The following is an 18,098-nucleotide window of genomic DNA, read 5'->3' on the forward strand; positions in this document are numbered from 1 at the left end:
GTTTTTATTTTTTCATTTAAGTAATTATTTTACTGCCCTACTTTTGGAGATAGAAGTTTGGACAGAGTTTGTTTCATAAGACGAGTATTTCTGACAAAACGAAGAACGAGAGAAAATAACACAAGATAAAAACCTAGTGGGGTGGGAGCCCAATCAGCCCATATGTCCTGTATAAGGGACTGGACGAGCAAGCAATCCTCTGATGACTAGTGTGGGAGAATACACCCGATCAGAGAGCCATCTGGACTAATAGTTACAATACAATAACATTATTTAAAATCAGAGGAACGTTAAATCGTAAACCGCAACAAAATCAATCAGGTAAAAAAGAATAAGAGAGAGAGGTCAACTGACTACTGCTGTGAACAAATGGACAATAAATAGAGTCTGGTCTCAGGCTTTCATATGGGTTTCACTTTTTAGAATATTAGCTACTGGCAAATACATTTTTCATAAGTCCTCTTAAATCAATCTTTAAAACAATATTACAATTGTAAAAAAGGAGGCCTCGCCTACAGACACAGATAGGCTACTGTTGTTAGAGCCGCCACACAGGCTACTATTGTTAGATCAACCACACTACACCATACAGCAATTAGCTGCTATGACACTTCCATGAATCACCAGTCCCAACCATGCTCCAGCACAGCCCTGCTCCAGCCCCATCTCCAGCCCTGCTCCAGCACAGCCCTGCTCCAGCACAGCCCTGCTCCAGCCCCATCTCCAGCCATAGCCAAGCTCCAGCCCTGCTCCAGCACAGCCCTGCTCCAGCCCCATCTCCAGCCATAGCCAAGCTCCAGCCCCTGCCCTGCTACCGTTATACCTCATCAATATGGATTTGGGACACTTAAACTGAGATGAATGAAACATGGCTATCTGTGATTTCTGTAGACACATTCCCATTAAAACACTGACTGCAGTTAAACTGTAACCTATAACCACGTCTCATTGCAATGCTGACTTTCATTCACCTAGCCTGCTACAATCTCTGACCTTAAAGTTATGATTTATTACAATGGTAAGGTCACTTTAGTTAGACAGCGAATGGGCTGAGCTAGACTGAGTAGGGTTCAGAACATAGCTGAGAAAGAGGATTTTGACAGGTTTGGATAAACACATTCCCATGTGGGGGGGGGGTCTATAGTCCTGTACTCAGCTGTATACCGCATCCTTGGCTCAAGCATTTAGGAGACGGAATGGTTCTCTAGCTTCAGTCTAGCTATGCATCCATATCAAATCAGACTGTATATAGGCTATGCATCCATATCAAATCAGACTGTATATAGGCTATGCATCCATATTCAGACTGTATATAGGCTATGCATCCATAGACTGTATATAGGCTATGCATCCAGACTGTATATAGGCTATGCATCCATATTCATACTGTATATAGGCTATGCATCCATATTCAGACTGTATATAGGCTATGCATCCATATTCAGACTGTATATAGGCTATGCATCCATATCAGACTGTATATAGGCTATGCATCCATATCAGACTGTATATCGGCTATGCATCCATATCAGACTGTATACAGGCTATGCATCCATATCAGACTGTATATAGGCTAACTCTCCTTTCTGGTGGTGGTTCTGAAACATCTCCCCTACAGGGTCTCCTCTCTCCTGTCCCCAACCCCTCACTTAACCCATTAGAAGCTTTTCCTATTGGAAGTCCCCATCAGCAAAACACAGAGTATACTACACTCACACACACACACACTATGCCTTCTCACAGAGCCTGATTTCTCCAATCTCTCTCCTCTCCAAATTGTGTTCTGCTGCTGCTCAATTCCACCCAGAGTCCCACTAACTGCCTTCAACAGAAATTAGGGGGTGTTCAGATGGGTGGAGGGGGAGTTGGTGTTTTTCCACTAAGACATACCCCCACCCCAGTGTGTCACCAGTGTTTTATGTTAATGTAAGCTCTAGTGTTATTGTGCTTCCATCGGGCAGAATCAACAACCTCTGCATCATTCAAGGCTTTGTGGCAAGGTGTTAAAGTGTGCAATTAGCCATTGTTATGTGTAGATGCCAGCCGAAAACTACCCAGGGCCTTGGCTTGGCTCCAAGTTAGAGCAGGTCCGCCAGAGCCATGGCCCAGTGCGGCATGGGTACCGGCCTGCGTAGATGGAAACAAAAAAGTCTGAGCCTTTTGGGTAAAACACTGTGGTAAATCCTCAATGGAAACTCAGCATAACCTCACTCTCACCTTCCCCTGTTTGTTGGCTCTCCTCGCCCACAAACAAACCCCTGAGGACGTCCCTGGAATCCTTTGTAGTGCTCATTAGGAGTGTGTTAGGTCCATCACTTTGCTCTAATCATCTCTCCTCTGAACGTTTCATGGCTCCTTGGTCTCTATGAGTCTCTGTGAAGGGGAAGTCCTCGTCAGTGGGATGGGATCACAGAGAGATCTGTCAATAACAGCAGCACGGCTGGGAAACTGACAGTGTTCCGTGGGAATATGTTCCCTTTGACAGCTGCTTTTTGTGGATTGTGGTCAGGGATGGGCATTTTAATTGGGCCCAGCATGGAGCCTTGTGGTTCACAACAGGTGGTTAACGAAGGTGATGGTCGATCAAACCGTCAGTTGCCGAGTCCTTCAAGGCCCTGTGTTATCCTGATCACTACAGTGATAATGTACAGTGTTGAAGGATACAAGTAGAGAATTTAAATTTATAATGTAGCCTCTCTCCTTCCATGATGATGGAGGTGTCAACAAATAGTCTGCACACTGCGATGCCTACCCATCGAATTCCGGCCCACCCTTTTTACACAGCACCATCCTGCACCCTTTTTTACACAGCACAATTTTAAGTCATTATTTTGGACAAATTCATTTGGAGAGAAATAAGATATGTGTTTTCACACAATAGAGAGAGGGATCCAAACAAGTTGAGATGGGAGATGTTTACCACAAGAAGAACAAAGAGACACCAGACAAAACACAGTTGGGGCCAATATCTTGTCTGTCCCTGACAGCCCTGTTTGTTGACAATCCTCTGGCCAGCAACAGTTTTATACTCTTTGTAAATAAACACAAACAGTTTAGGTGTAAATCAAATGTCAGTTAGGCAGCGTTGCCTGGTGATACCCCCCTGGCAGTGGGCACTGTGGAAACGACTGTGCATCTGACAGACGTGGTGTGTAATGCGTCTGGCACACACAACCTGCTCAGGCTGCTTGACGGTAACAAGGAGAGACGGCAGGCCATTTAAAATGTTCCCAAACCCTGCGGTTAGACTATCACTGTGTGTTTGGTAAGGACCGCTGATCTCGCAGTGACCTATAAATGCAACTGATCAGGGAGGGAGGGACTAGGCGGAATGAGAGGGAATCGTGCCCGGATTAAACTGAAAAGAGACACTGGGCACTAAGGATTGTGCAGGTGTGGAATGCATTTTAATGTAGAAATGTGTCCATTATGGTGTTCATGAGCAGAACGCACAAGGCAAATTCGTAGTCATTATTACTAAGCATGGACGAAATGAGATAGGGCGTGGGCTGAGGACACCCCTGCTGTTTCAGTTTGGCACAACATGTGTTATGTAAGCAGAGGTAGGATTTGGTCCTCCTCATTAAGCTAAATGTGCATCGTGCAAAATACAATACAAATTATACCTTTTATATAGCCATAATAAAATCATGTTCATTATAACTAGGCTATATCAGACATAGCCTAGTGGTTAGAGCATTGGACTAGTAACCGAAAGGTTGCAAGTTGGAATCCCACAGCTGACAAGGTACATATGTCTTTCTGCCCCTGAACAGGCAGTTAACCCTTCAGACCCCTTCACATTTTGTTACGTTAAAGCATTATTCAAAAATTTATTAAATTCCCTCAATCCACACACACACACACACACACACAATAATGACAAAGCGAAAACAGGTTGGTATAAATTTTTGCAAATGTATTAAAAATACACAGAAAAACCTTATTTACATAAGTATTCATACCCTTTGCTATGAGATTAGAAATTGAGCTCAGGTGCATCCTGTTTCCATTGAACATCCTTGAGATGTTTCTACAACTTGGAGTCATCCTGTGGTAAATTCAAATGATTGGACATGATTTGGAAAGGCACACACCTGTCTATATAAGGTCCCACAGTTGACAGTGCACGTCAGAGCAAAAACCAAGTCATGAGGTCGAAGGAATTGTCTGTAGAGCTCCGAGACAGGATTGTGTCGAGGCACAGATCTGGGGAATGGTACCAAAAAAAAATCTGCAGCATTGAAGGTCCCCCACAGTGGCCTCCATCAATTCTTAAATGGAAGAAGTTTTGAACCACAAAGACTTTTCCTTGGTCAGGGAGGTGGTGACAGCATCATGCTGTGGGGATGTTTTTCAGCAGCAGGGACTGGGAGACAAGTCAGCATTGAGGGAATGATGAAGGGAGCCAAGTACAGAGAGATCCTTGATGAAAACCTTCTCCAGAGTGCTCAGAACTCCAGACTGGGGCGAAGGTTCACCTTCCAACAGGACAACGAGCCTAAGCACACAGCCAAGAGAACGCAGGAGTGGCTTCGGGGAAAGTCTCTGAATGTCCTTGAGTGGCCCAGCCAGAGCCCAGAGTTGAACCCGATCTAACGTCTCTGGAGAGACCTGAAAATAGCTGTGCAGCAACGCTCCCCATCCAACCTGACAGAGCTTGTGAGGATCTGCAAAAACTCCCCAAATACAGGTGTGCCAAGCTTGCAGCGTCATACTAAAGGCTGTAATCGCTGCCAAAGGTGCTTCAACAAAGTACTCAATAAGGGTCTGAACAGTTCGCAGTTGTAAATGAGAACGTGTTCTCAACTGGCCTACCTGGTTAAATAAAGGTGAAATAAAAAATATATAAATTGTGATCTGTTTTATATATATATAAATATTTGCTTTGTCATTAGTTTTTTTTGTGGGATACACAAGGCAATTCTAGTTATTGTGGCACATTTTGGTTAAACTACCCCCAATTCAATGGAATTGCAACCCTCTGCATGCACAGTGCATTTTTCCATCACATGTACAACTGATTCTCAAGATCTTGCACACTAATGAGATGCTATTGAGCCCACACTACTACATTGTCTGAGCCAAGGACTACATGCTTTCTGGTAAGTTTTGATTACAATACTGGGTGGGGTGAATATATTTTACATGACCTACATTATTTTTTTGTTAACTAGTAAATAGTAGCCTACAGAAAAGTGTGTTTAAATCATTTCTAACTTGTTAACAATCTCTGCTAGTTTGTTTTTGCTACCATATGGGTTTTAGCTTGCTTGAGCCTGCTAACTGCAGAGTGTTAATTCACCTGTTTCCATACATGTTTCATTTTAAAACCTTTATCTTACAAAGGAGTTGTTTAATCTAACTGCTTAACAATTTATCTGTACATGGAATGGTATTATTTTTTCTTCTAATTATTACAGGAAAATGACAAGGGCACTATCTGATGCGTGGAGACATTTCATTGCAGCTAATGTAGAAGGAAAAGCTGTGTACATTTGCAAATACTGTGCCAAATCATATGGGAAAAATGCAACAAAGATGCAGAATCATCTGGCCAAGTGCATAAAGTTCTCTCAGGGCTCAAAACAAGCAACCTCTGACAAAAGTCCCTCTACTTCTATTTGAGGTGCAAAATGATTAATCAAACACTATCGATAGCGACAGCTCATGGTCCTCCTGGAATCAGAAGGTTTTTTTTTTACTCAATGGAGGAACGTAGTCAGAGAAATGCTGATGAGTGTCTTGCTCAAGCTGTGGATGCAACTAGTTCACCTCTGATGCTCACAGGCAATGTATACTGGAAGAGATTTCTGAATGTTCTTCACCCAGCATACACCCCTCCAACCAGACATGCTTTATCTACTCATTTGCTGGATGCAGAGTCCAACAGAGTTCAAGTGAAGGTCAAGCAAATCATAGCGAAAGCAGACTGTATTGTAATCATCTCTGATGGGTGGTCGAATGTTCGTGGGCAAAGAAAAATTAACTACATCATCTCCACCCCTCAACCAGTATTCTACAAGAGCACTGGCACAAGGGACAAGAGACACAACGGTCTCTACATTGCAGATGAGCTGAAGGTAGTCATTAATGACCTTGGACCACAGAAGGTATTTGCACTGGTGACAGAGAATGCTGCAAACATGAAGGCTGCTTGGTCTAAAGTGGAGGAGTCCTACCCTCACATCACACCCATTGGCTGTGCTGCTCATGCATTGAATATGCTCCTCAAGGACATCATGACACTGAAAACAATGGATACACTCTACGAGAGAGCCAAGGAAATGGTTAGGTATGGGAAAGGTCAAGTTATAGCAGCAATCTACCTCACCAAGCAAAGTGAGAAGAATAAAAGCACCACATTGAAGCTGCCCAGCAACATCCGTTGGGATGGTGTTGTCATCATGTTTGACAGTCTCCTGGAGGGGAAGAAGTTTCTCCAAGAAATGGCCATATCACAGTCTGCCGATATGGACAGCCCCATCAAGAGGATCCTCCTGGATTATGTATTTTGGGAGAGAGTGGTAAGCAGCCTGAAACCTATAGCAGTAGCCATTGCACGGATTGAGGGAGAGAATGTAGGGCTGGTTGGTATACCTATATTTTACTATATACCGGTATTGATGCACGGACCGGTTTGGGTTTTTTACTTTACCTTCTTTAAAAGGTATTTGAATGTTTGTTTTGTTAAATGTGATACTCCGTGTGTAACGTCCATTTGTATAGTTTACTCCGCTACTTGATTCATCCCTCTCCGTGCCACTTTACGCACAGACCTAGTCCCACCCCGTCACTCAAGGAGCGCATATGTTCTTACTTGACCACAAGACACTTTCGTTCAGTCTGCATGGTCAATGCAGCACATGCAACAATGTTGTTTCCAATTGGATCTTAATATATATCCACAAGCACTCTATAATTACAATATCAGTTTGTGTTTCTTACATCTGCAAACAGCTAGTTTGTATTTTCTTAGCAAGTTAAGATAAATCGGGTTAGCCACTAATGCTAATCGCTAGTTAACTGGCTAACTAAATCAAAGTACTGAGTCAGAGCAAACGTAGCTAGCTAATACAGCCTGATACCAGTGCTGGTGGAGGCCTAAATCAGCATGTTGTTTGTGCAACAGTATCTTCTAAATCAACGAGGAATAAGCAAAGCATGAATATGTTGGCTACATGACTAAAGATTGTAATGTAGCCAAAGATTATAGGGTCCCCTAGGAAACACTGAACATCACTTTGGTTCCTACCCTGTCACAATAACTCGTTCATGGCATTTTCATTCTTTGTCATGTAAAACAACACCGTATTCAAAGTGCCCACTATTATTTCTATTCTAACTGTAGAATTATAATAAACATTCTATTTCCGTGATTCCAAAAGTTCACCCAAGTGTTTTGATCTAAATTGCAATTGCAACATTTGGTTAAAAATAAGGCCTATTTTTTTCCCCCATATCGTGGCAGTGTGGAAATGATCTCAAATGAGTGCAGGAAATGCAGGAAGTTATTTTAGGTTTAAGTTGAATTGACAGTATAAAACAATCAGAATGGAGAACAACCCATTGAAAAAATGTAGAATACATGTGTTGCCACACTAGGGTCACGCACTACTCAAGGAAAATGAAGAACTTTTATCAAAAACATAAAATACGTATGTTGAAAACGTTAATGGGAGATGCGATGGATCATTGGGGATCATTCCATATTTCCTTTCTTTTGTTCAGTGAAATGATCCCATGTGAAGAGACAACTCATTTAAATAAAGTTCAATTCGTAACTAAATTGTTTTTGTGTTTTTTTCTATTGGAAGGATTTAATAATTTGCAATTATGTCTACTTATGATAAGGTAAAAGGTTTATGTTTCTGTCTCCATATATGGTAAATATATCCAATGAAAAAAACAGAGTGGGGAGAACAAGTATTTGATAACCTGTAAAATCGGCAGTGTTTCCTACTTACAAAGCATGTAGAGGTCTGTAATTCTTTATCATAGGTACACTTCAACTGTGAGAGACGGAATCTAAAACAAAAATCCAGAAAATAATATTGTATGATTTTAAGTAATTCATTTGCATTTTATTGCATGACATAAGTAAATGATCACCTACCAACCAGTAAAAATTCCGGCACGCACAGACCTGTTAGTTTTTCTTTAAGAAGCCCTCCTGTTCTCCACTCATTACCTGTATTAACTGCACCTGCTTGAACTCATTACCTGTATAAAAGACACCTGTCCACACACTCAATCAAACAGACTCCAACCTCTCCACAATGGCCAAGACTAGAGAGCTCTGTAAGGACATCAGAGATAAAATTGTAGACCTGCACAAGGCTGGGATTGGCTACAGGACAATAGGCAAGCAGCTTGGTGAGAAGGCAACAACTGCTGGCGCAATTATTCGAAAATGGAAGAAGTTCAAGATGACGGTCAATAACCCTCGGTCTGGGGCTCCATACAAGATCTCACCTCGTGGGGCATCAATGATCATGAGGAAGGTGAGGGATCAGCCCAGAACTACACGGCAGGACCTGGTCAATGACCTGAAGAGAGCTGGGACCACAGTCTCAAAGAAAACCATTAGTAACACACTACGCTGTTATGGATTAAAATCCTGCAGCGCACGCAAGGTCCCCCTGCTCAAGCCAGCGCATGTCCAGGTCCGTCTGAAGTTTGCCAATGACCATCTGGATGATCCAGAGGAGGAATGGGAGAAGGTCATGTGGTCTGATGAGACAAAAAATAGAGCTTTTTGGTCTGAACTCCACTCGCCGTGTTTGGAGGAAGAAGAAGGATGAGTGCAACCCCAAGTACACCATCCCAACCGTGAAGCATGGAGGTGGAAACATCATTCTTTGGGGATGCTTTTCTGCAAAGGGGACAGGACGGCTGCACCGTATTGAGGGGAGGATGGATGGGGCCATGTATCGCGAGATCTTGGCCAACAACCTCCTTCCCTCAGTAAAAGCATTGATGATGGGTCGTGGCTGGGTCTTCCAGCATGACAACGACCCAAAACACACAGCCAGGGCAACTAAGGAGTGGCTCCGTAAGAAGCATCTCAAGGGCCTGGAGTGGCCTAACCAGTCTCCAGACCTGAACCCAATAGAAAATCTTTGGAGGGAGCTGAAAGTCCGTATTGCCCAGCGACAGCCCCGAAACCTGAATGATCTGGAGAAGGTCTGTATGGAGGAGTGGGCCAAAATCCCTGCTGCAGTGTGTGCAAACCTGGTCAAGAACTACAGGAAACATATGATCTCTGAAATTGCAAACAAAGGTTTCTGTACCAAATATTAAGTTCTGCTTTTCTGATGTATCAAATACTTATGTCATGCAATAAAATGCAAATTAATTACTTAAAATCATACAATGTGATTTTCTGGATTTTTGTTTTAGATTCCGTCTCTCACAGTTGAAGTCTACCTATGATAAAAATAAGACCTCTACATGCTTTGTAAGTAAGAAACACTGCCAATTTTGCAGGTTATCAAATACTTGGTCTGTATACACTGTATACATTTAAATGGTATTAATATTCATTTGCATATATTTCCGTTAATTGCCACGGAAAGTTTCCACCTCTGAAAATTCCCCAAAATGTGCAACCCTATTTGGGTAACGTGTGTAGATTGAGGGGGAAAAAACTATTTAATTAATTTTAGAATAAGGCTGTAACGTAACAAAATGTGGAAAAAGTCAAGGGGTCTAAATACTTTCCGAATGCACTGTATTCAGCACAGCTGGACAGACAGGCACGCCTGCTGTCTCCTGTAGATGCACGTCAGAGCCACGGACTCCACAGATATACCCCTGGAAGGCAAGGCCCCCCACGACCCTTAATTGTAATGAAAAGGTAGTTCTGTTGTTAAGCAGCACTTTTGCGCGCAACAATATTATCTCTGCAGTGGGTCTAGCCTGCCGATTCCTCTTACCTTTATCAAATTAGTCAGCTGGCTGTCAAACACTCACCAAGCTATAGCCCCTCACTGAAATTGCATTCACCACCAGCATCTGTTTCCAACTAACACCTTTCAGGCATACCTCTCCCACTTATCCTCCTCTTTAAAACCACACAGGAAAGGATGGGGTTTTAGGACTTTTTTCTTACACTGACAAATGGGAGGTAAGTTTTCCTTAAGGCCTGACAAACCTCTGCTGTGCTAAGCCAGCCTCAGATCTATTTGAGTAGATAAAACTCATTAATTTCCCTAGATCTACCATTGTGTGAAAAATGGCTTAGAGGCAAACACTTCATTCATAGATTTTTGATAAAACATTGCACAGAGACAGTAGCGGGAGTTTACAAAGTCCGCCGGTATCAAGAGACGGCTCATTCTTCTGCATCTCATAGAACATTCTGTAACGATTCCAAACCCTCTAACGTTCTCAAGAGTGCATAAATTAAATCAGGAGAATCAATGTATCATTATATAACAGTCATATTCCACTCCCTTTATAGACTCATGGAATATCAGAGACCTTCACACTGATCTATCAGAATGTCAATTACAGTGCATTTACATCGCTGCTTGACATTGAACTCTTATGGTCACACGGCTGCAATGAAATGTGCCGTAGCAAAACTATAGCACAGATAGAACAAAGAGACATATTTCACCGGATGTATAAATGTGAAGCATTTATACAAAATATGGTAGTGAGAGGAAGCCCAGTGGCCGGCAGTTGGAGAAGATGGAACGAGATGGATTCTGATAGACATTCTGCTAATTTACTCATCGATTAAACATTTGATCGCAATACAGTTCTCTGTTCCCAAAACTACAATCTGTTTACGAACAGAGTGGACAAAGTTTTGGAGACTTAACCCGTTGCATTGTTTAGGAGTGAAAAGGTGATTTGAGTTATTGCACACGCGCACTTCACAGAGTAGCGTTCCCCAAAGGAAATATGCAAATTAACGCTAGAACGCGCCAATAGGATCTCTCTAGCTCCTGCTTGGCTCTGCCTACCTAATTGCTTGTTCGGCCCACTATGGCTAATTCATTCCCATTTGAAACGGCAGGCTGTGGTCTATCTTGGTTTAGTTATAAAAATCTTTGACTTCACTCTTCCACTCCCAGTTGTCGTTCTGAATACAAACGGCGGCATCACGTTGAGGACAGTACACAAAAGGGATCCCGTCATTGTCAAAGTATGACTGGACTGCTCTCTTCCACATAGTATGTCTACCATACGAAAACAGGTAATATCCTTATGTTTACACCTGTTAAGGCTCAGGTGTGTTTCTTTTGAACATTGTCTTACTTGGCATGGCATGAACCAGGTCCCCACACAGCACCATGAACTTGGGCCTGGGGCTCAGCTTGTTGACGGCCTCCACAGCCTGCTGGGTCAGCTGGACCTCATCGGTCCACTCGTCCCCTCCCCCGTCACAGTCCCCCTCCCTCCAGGTCTTCATCAGACCCAGCTGGGGGTCTGCAGCCTGGATGAAGCAGAATGGGCCTCTCCATTCCTTCTGTTCATCTGAGAAGGTAGGAGGAGTTCAGGGGAGAGAGTCATGCCAGGGACATGAGATAGAATATAGAATCAATATACAGTGGAAAGTATTCAGAACCCTTCACTTTTTCCAAATATTATGTTACAGCCTTATTCTAAAATGGATTCAATCGTTTTTTTCCTCATCAATCTACACACAAATGTGAAAAAAGTGAAGGGATCTGAATACTTTCCGAATGCACTATACTTTATTGCAACGGGTGTCTCTATTTATGAAAGTCATGATGAAGTTAGTCCTAAAAGCAGTATTCTTACAAATTGACCCTGGGGATGCAGGATTTTGTTCTAATCATCAAGCCCTTGACTAGTTGAATCTGGTGTTGGTATTGGGTCTGGAGAAAAAGCCTGCACTGATGTAATGGTTGTTGTCAGTCCTGTTTCCCTTCAGCATAGAAAAAGTTTCAATATATTAACAGAACTATGGATGTTGATGCGTGCATTGCAAAGTGTTGAACATAATCCGGACATTGCGTAACTGGTGCCGTAAACCTACAATAATTACTCTCATATTCATAAAAAAAATACAAGGCACTACTCGATGTGCCAGTGAGTAGCATGAAGGGACAGATCTGACATCATGTTTAACAGATTGCCCTTGTTGCATGCAAATGGCCAACAGAAACAGCCATCCACTATCCATACGATGTGTTAAGAGGAAAGACAAACAAATGCTCTCTCTACTCTGTTCTGCTTCACTCACTTTGTTCCAGCAGCTCAAAATGTAGCTATATGCTTTATACACACATTACAATATACTCACTCTCTCACACACACACACACACACACACACAGCGGGACTTCCTTGTTCATCAGGATCTTCAATGTTTAACATGCTCTTCATGCATTTCTCTCCAAAATTAGTTTGTTAATTCTCTCCTCCAGAGAAGCTTGTGCGGCAAATGAAAGCCTGAGAATCCCAGTACTGGGAACAACAGTGCAAGAGCCTTTACTTTGCTCTTTGTATCTTCATTTAGAAAATAATGGGGAACATTCCCTGCTTCTATGGTTAACATTAACATCAGATGTATTAAACACAACACAAATTAGACGCCTTACTTTATGGCTATAAATGCACAATCATGACATGGGAAGTAGCAGGCTATTTGGAAGGATCAAAGGTAAAGAAAATACAAACACATTTTAACTACAATTTTCAGTCTAAGGTTATGTTCATATCATCATCACTGAAGACAGGATGCTGCTTTGGTACATTACATAGGTTGAAAACTTTCCTGACTGGGGCTTGAACTTTTACAATTCAGAAAAATACTTATGCTGCTAAGGCTTATTCTGCAATATAACTTGCATCAGTCTTCTATACCAATCAATCAGTCAAATATATTTATAAAGCCTGTTTTACATCAGGAGATGTCCCAAATTGCTTATACAGAAACCCATCCTAAAACCCCAAACTGCAAGCAATGCAGACGTAGAAGCACGGTGGCTAGGAACAACTCCCTAGAAAGGCAGGAATTTAGGAAGAAACCTAGAGAGGAACCAGGCTCTGAGGGGTGGCCAGTCCTCTTCTGTCCTGTGCCGAGTGGAGATTATTAGAGTACATGGCCATTAAGGCCAGATTGAACATCTTGAAGAACAAACATTCATAGATGACCAACAGGGTCAAATAATAATCCATACCATACCGTGAGAATATTAGTCTTAGTTCACTGATCTCTCCACCACCAATTAGAAACATGTATATTCTAACTAGGTTGCACGCAAACTGTTTCCTCCCATAACTAGAAATGTTAAAAGGTTAAGCCCCCCCCCCTTTTTTTACCGACTCATGAGACATACATGATTTGTAAGGCTTTTACACCAGCCTAGCTTTGACTCTCCCTGAGAAAAAGCCTGGTATCTTTGTTAACACAAGCTTTACAGTAGTGTGATTGTCTCAGGAGTCACTGCTGTGTGAACTATAAAAATAAAAAAAGAATTGAAAAAGAGTAGCCAAAGCTCCCGTGAAAGCCGATAAGTACACCCAGCTTTGTGTGGCTGCGCTGAGCGAGCTTCACTTCAAACATAAATCTAAGGGATTTCTCATCTGACAGACGGTGCATTCAAACAATACTAATCATAATTCACGATTAGAGTGGAGGGCCTTTAAAAAATAATTTTAAAATGAAATATGGAACTTTTGTTGAATTCTCATTTGAAGAGAAAAACCTATTCATTTCACCATCCGTTTGTGGTGCTGAAAATCAAAAAAAGTTTGTTGAGAGATGAGAATTGCGAGTTGCTCTCGAGAACCCAAGGCATTCTGCCTCATCCCAAGGATGCTCAGCTATAAACGCTGCTTACCGGGGGAGACCATGTGAACTACAATCCCGAAGCTATGTTTTAACATTTAGAAAACGTCAATCATCGCTTGAAATACAGTTTAAAGAACGTAACTCTCATATCAGCGAGAAAGAATCTTTCAAGTTAAAAAGTTACACTTACTGTAGCAGGTTTGCACAGATCCATATGGCTGTGTGTGCCTCGAGCCAAGAACTACACTTTCCGCCCAGTTACGCTTACACACGTGTGCGAGCACGCTAGATAGCGAATTAGTGCAGGTTTTCGCCTCTGTCTTCCATCTGTCTGTCTTCCGTAAACAAGTGCTGTAACATGGAGACATGGCAGTGTGGGAACACTAACCCTAACTTTATCAAGGTGTGTGTCAATTTAACCTTTTCTTAATTATTATTTCTCTCTGATTTGAAAGATAAGGTCCTTTTGCTTCCAAAACCATACAGCAAGAGACACGTTAATGGTCAGACTGCGCATCTGGACTCTTAACAAAACACACCCGTACAGAAGACGCCTTCATCCACATCAAAACCAAATTTTATACATGTAGGTAGAGTTATTAAAGTGACTATGCATAGATAACAGCAGAGAGTAGCAGCAGCATAAAAGGGGGGGCAAATAATCTGGGTAGCCATTTGATTAGATGTTCAGGAGTCTTATGGCTTGGTGGTAGAAGCTGTTTAGAAGCCTCTTGGACCTAGACTTGGTGCTCCGGTACTGCTTGCTGTGCGTTCCTCTGACACCGCCTGGTATATAGGTCCTGGATGGCAGGAAGCTAGGCCCCGGTGATATACTGAGCCGTACTCACTACCCTCTGTAGTGCCTTGCGGTCAGAGGCCAAGCAGTTGCCATACCAGGCAGTGATGAAACCCGTCAGGAAGCTCTCGATGGTGCAGCTGTAGAACCTTCTGAGGATCTGAGGACCCATGCCAAATCATTTCAGCCTCCTGAGGGGGGAATAGGTTTTGTCGTGCCCTCATCACGACAGTCTTGGTGTGCTTGGACCATGTTAGTTTGTTGGGAATGTGGACGCCAAGGAACTTGAAGCTCTCAACCTGCTCCACTACAACCCCGTCGCTGAGAATAGGCGCGTGCTCAGTTCTCCTTTTCCTGCAGTCTACAATCATCTCCTTTGTCTTGATCACGTTGAGGGAGAGGTTGTTGTCCTTGCACCAGATGGTCAGGTCTCTGACCTCCTCCCTATAGTCTGTCTCTTCATTGTCTGTGATCAGGCCTACCACTGTTGTGTCATCAGCAAACTTAATGATGGTGTTGGAGTCATTACACAATGACTTATGTGTAATGTATGGAACTGAGTGTCATGATCAAGGGCTATTAGTGTCTATGAATGGGCTAGGCTGTGAGAGGAAGAGACTGTCTGTGAATCTGATTAGTTGTTAAACAATTAAATTCCTCAGTCTGTAAGCTTGGGCAGAAATGGAGCCATTCAGCCTAGTCGGTTCACTGGTCAAAGGTCTACAGTAGACAGTGACTGACTTCCTATCACCCGCCAATCCGAAAATAGGCCTATAAAATACATAAAAAAAGACGGGAGGTATTCATGTGTTTACTTAGTCTTCCATACAACATAACACGTGTAATAGGCCATTGCATTTGGGCAGAGAAATGTTTTGGGGTAAACGGCAATAATGCAACTCACATTTACAGCTAACGTTACTGTTAGGAATTTGTAAATCAATCTTCAGAATCAAGGGCTAGCTATATTTCATGAGTTGAAAGTATTATTACTGACTGTGAATTGGTGAAAAGGCTAGTTTACAGCTGAGCAGATTCAAACAAATGAGAAGTATTGTTCTGGAACTCATCTCGGAAACGCAGAGTAAATGGCAAAAGGCTAAACAGCAACTTTTGTAAACAACATGACACGTCTCGGGAAAGTCGTTCACGTGTAGCACAGATAGCTAGCTCGTTAGGTTACTCGATGGGTTAATTTAGCGTGCATATTCGTAACTATGTATCCTTTATATTAACCAGTCAGGAATACAAAATTGTAAAACAGATGGATGTTAGCCAGCCTGTACAGTTAACTAACTATAGCTAGCCAACTAACTAACATTAGCTACCTTCGGTCAGTCCAGTGAAGGTCCGCTGTTTAGCTCTAAGAAAAATATCCTCTGCTTCAGCCATGGCTTCACGTGTCCCTCAAAGGTTAACGTTCGTATTCTTAATGGCTTGATGTTGATCCTATTTTGTCAATAATTAACTGACTCTTGAGATTAGTCAGTGTAGCTAGTTACGTACAGTGAATACCAAACGTAAAGCCGGAAGCACCGCCTAGTTCTAAAATGTCTACAACATCCCCTTGTTGCTGACGAGGGTGACTTCCAGACAGTGGCAAGGGGATCAATAAACCCATCAACTTCGGGACACACTCGTGACTTGAATGATGCAATTCATATTAAATCATTAAACAAGTATGGCATTCACATTTTGGATTAAGCCCGTAGACTCCTCGCTCATTTGAAATCGACTACATCAGCTATCTATTATCTGTGCCTGGCTGCATATAACTTTTGGATCGGTACTATCCGGAATCCTTGGGACGTTCATACCCCTTGAAGTTGAACATGGTTAGGTAAGCGTAATGGTTAGGTAAACTCTACGACCCCTACAAGAGTATTGGGACTCGTCTGATGTCGGTACAGCCGATCTGCCGATTTCTTTCTGTAGCGTCCAAACAGTTTGGGTTTAACACTAATATGACCCCTCTGTGTAAAGGTGAGACTCGTGTACGAACACGTACATGTTTCTTTGCTCTAGGATACACACAGGCTCACAAGACTCGTCTGAAGGTCCCCCGGTACCAGTCGAACAAATTAATGGAAGTATATATGTTTAGTGACCAAAAAAATAATGGTTTCTTTAAAAAACGTAAAAATAAAAACATAACAAATATTTCCTGATGTTTCTTTAGATTTTTTTTGGGGGGGGGGGGGTTATCTCTTGTCCCATGTAGTGAATCTGTTATTCAATGCGTTTGTATGGGCTCATAGCAGTAAGGCCAAAGAAAATGCTGAATCAAATCCTTTTTTTATATATTTTTTTGATACTTCAAGGGGTCTTAAAATTCTAAATCAAATAGCAAATTGATCCTTTGTATGACATTCTTAACACAATTCCACATAGCTTTGTAGAACCCCTCCCCTGGCTTAGACATGGCTTAAACTGTTTAGTGCCAAAAAATAAGGGGTTAAATACATGTAAAAAAATGTTTCCTGATCTTTCTTATATCTTTCAGACAATGGCGTCCCGTCATTCAGGGCACGTGGGGCAGAGCTCCACCTGTTTGAGCCCCACATTTTTAGCAAAAATTTAAATAATTATATATTTTTTGGAGCTTGTCTGTTTTGCATGTTATTTTGGCATTAATACAGTGGGGCAAAAAAGTATTTAGTCAGCCACCAATTGTGCAAGTTCTCCCACTTAAAAAGATGAGAGAGGCCTGTAATTTTCATCATAGGTACACTTCAACTATGACAGACAAAATGAGAAAAATAATGAATTTATTTGCAAATTATGGTGGAGGTATTTGGTCAATAACAAAAGTGTACCTCAATACTTTGTTATATACCATTTGTTGGCAATGACAGAGGTCAAACGTTTTCTGTAAGTCTTCACAAGGTTTTCACACACTGTTGCTGGTATTTTGGCCCATTCCTCCATGCAGATCTCCTCTAGAGCAGTGATGTTTTGGGGCTGTTGCTGGGCAACACGGACTTTCAACTCCCTCCAAAGATTTTCTATGGGGTTGAGATCTGGAGACTGGTTAGGCCACTCCAGGACCTTGAAATGCTTCTTACGAAGCCACTCCTTCTTTGCCCGGGCGGTGTGTTTGGGATCATTGTCATGCTGAAAGACCCAGCCACGTTTCATCTTCAATGCCCTTGCTGATGGAAGGAGGTTTTCACTAAAAATCTCACGATACATGGCCCCATTCATTCTTTCCTTTACACGGATCAGTCGTCCTGTTCCCTTTGCAGAAAAACAGCCCCAAAGCATGATGTTTCCACCCCCATGCTTCACAGTAGGTATGGCGTTCTTTGGATGCAACTCAGCATTCTTTGTCCTCCAAACACGACGAGTTGAGTTTTTACCAAAAAGTTATATTTTGGTTTCATCTGACCATATGACATTCTCCCAATCTTCTTCTGGATCATCCAAATGCTCTCTAGCAAACTTCAGACGGGCCTGGACATGTACTGGCTTAAGCAGGGAGACACGTCTGGCACTGCAGGATTTGAGTCCCTGGCGGCGTAGTGTGT

At 42.3% G+C, this 18,098-nt stretch overlaps 1 protein-coding gene across 6 annotated transcripts in view; it reads right to left on the minus strand.

Annotated features, from left to right (window-relative positions):
• LOC115112902 (serine/threonine-protein phosphatase CPPED1-like) overlaps positions 1 to 16,144 on the minus strand; it is a 32,573-nt gene extending 16,429 nt beyond the window's left edge. For 2 of the 6 annotated variants that reach the window (XM_029639942.2, XM_029639940.2), the window contains exons 1-2: positions 15,900 to 16,135; positions 11,272 to 11,490 (exon numbers count right to left, since the gene is read on the minus strand). In XM_029639942.2, coding sequence (XP_029495802.1) covers positions 11,272 to 11,490; positions 15,900 to 15,963 — 283 coding nt within the window. In that variant the 5' untranslated portion in view covers positions 15,964 to 16,135. Of the gene's footprint in view, positions 1 to 11,271; positions 11,491 to 15,899 lie in introns of all 6 variants that reach the window. The other 4 variants (XM_029639937.2, XM_029639938.2, XM_029639939.2 and 1 more) reach the window with 4 other exon arrangements.
• Between the last annotated feature and the right edge of the window lie 1,954 nt (positions 16,145 to 18,098).

Source organism: Oncorhynchus nerka, linkage group LG28, assembly GCF_034236695.1.
Source record: "Oncorhynchus nerka isolate Pitt River linkage group LG28, Oner_Uvic_2.0, whole genome shotgun sequence".
NCBI lineage: Eukaryota > Metazoa > Chordata > Actinopteri > Salmoniformes > Salmonidae > Oncorhynchus > Oncorhynchus nerka.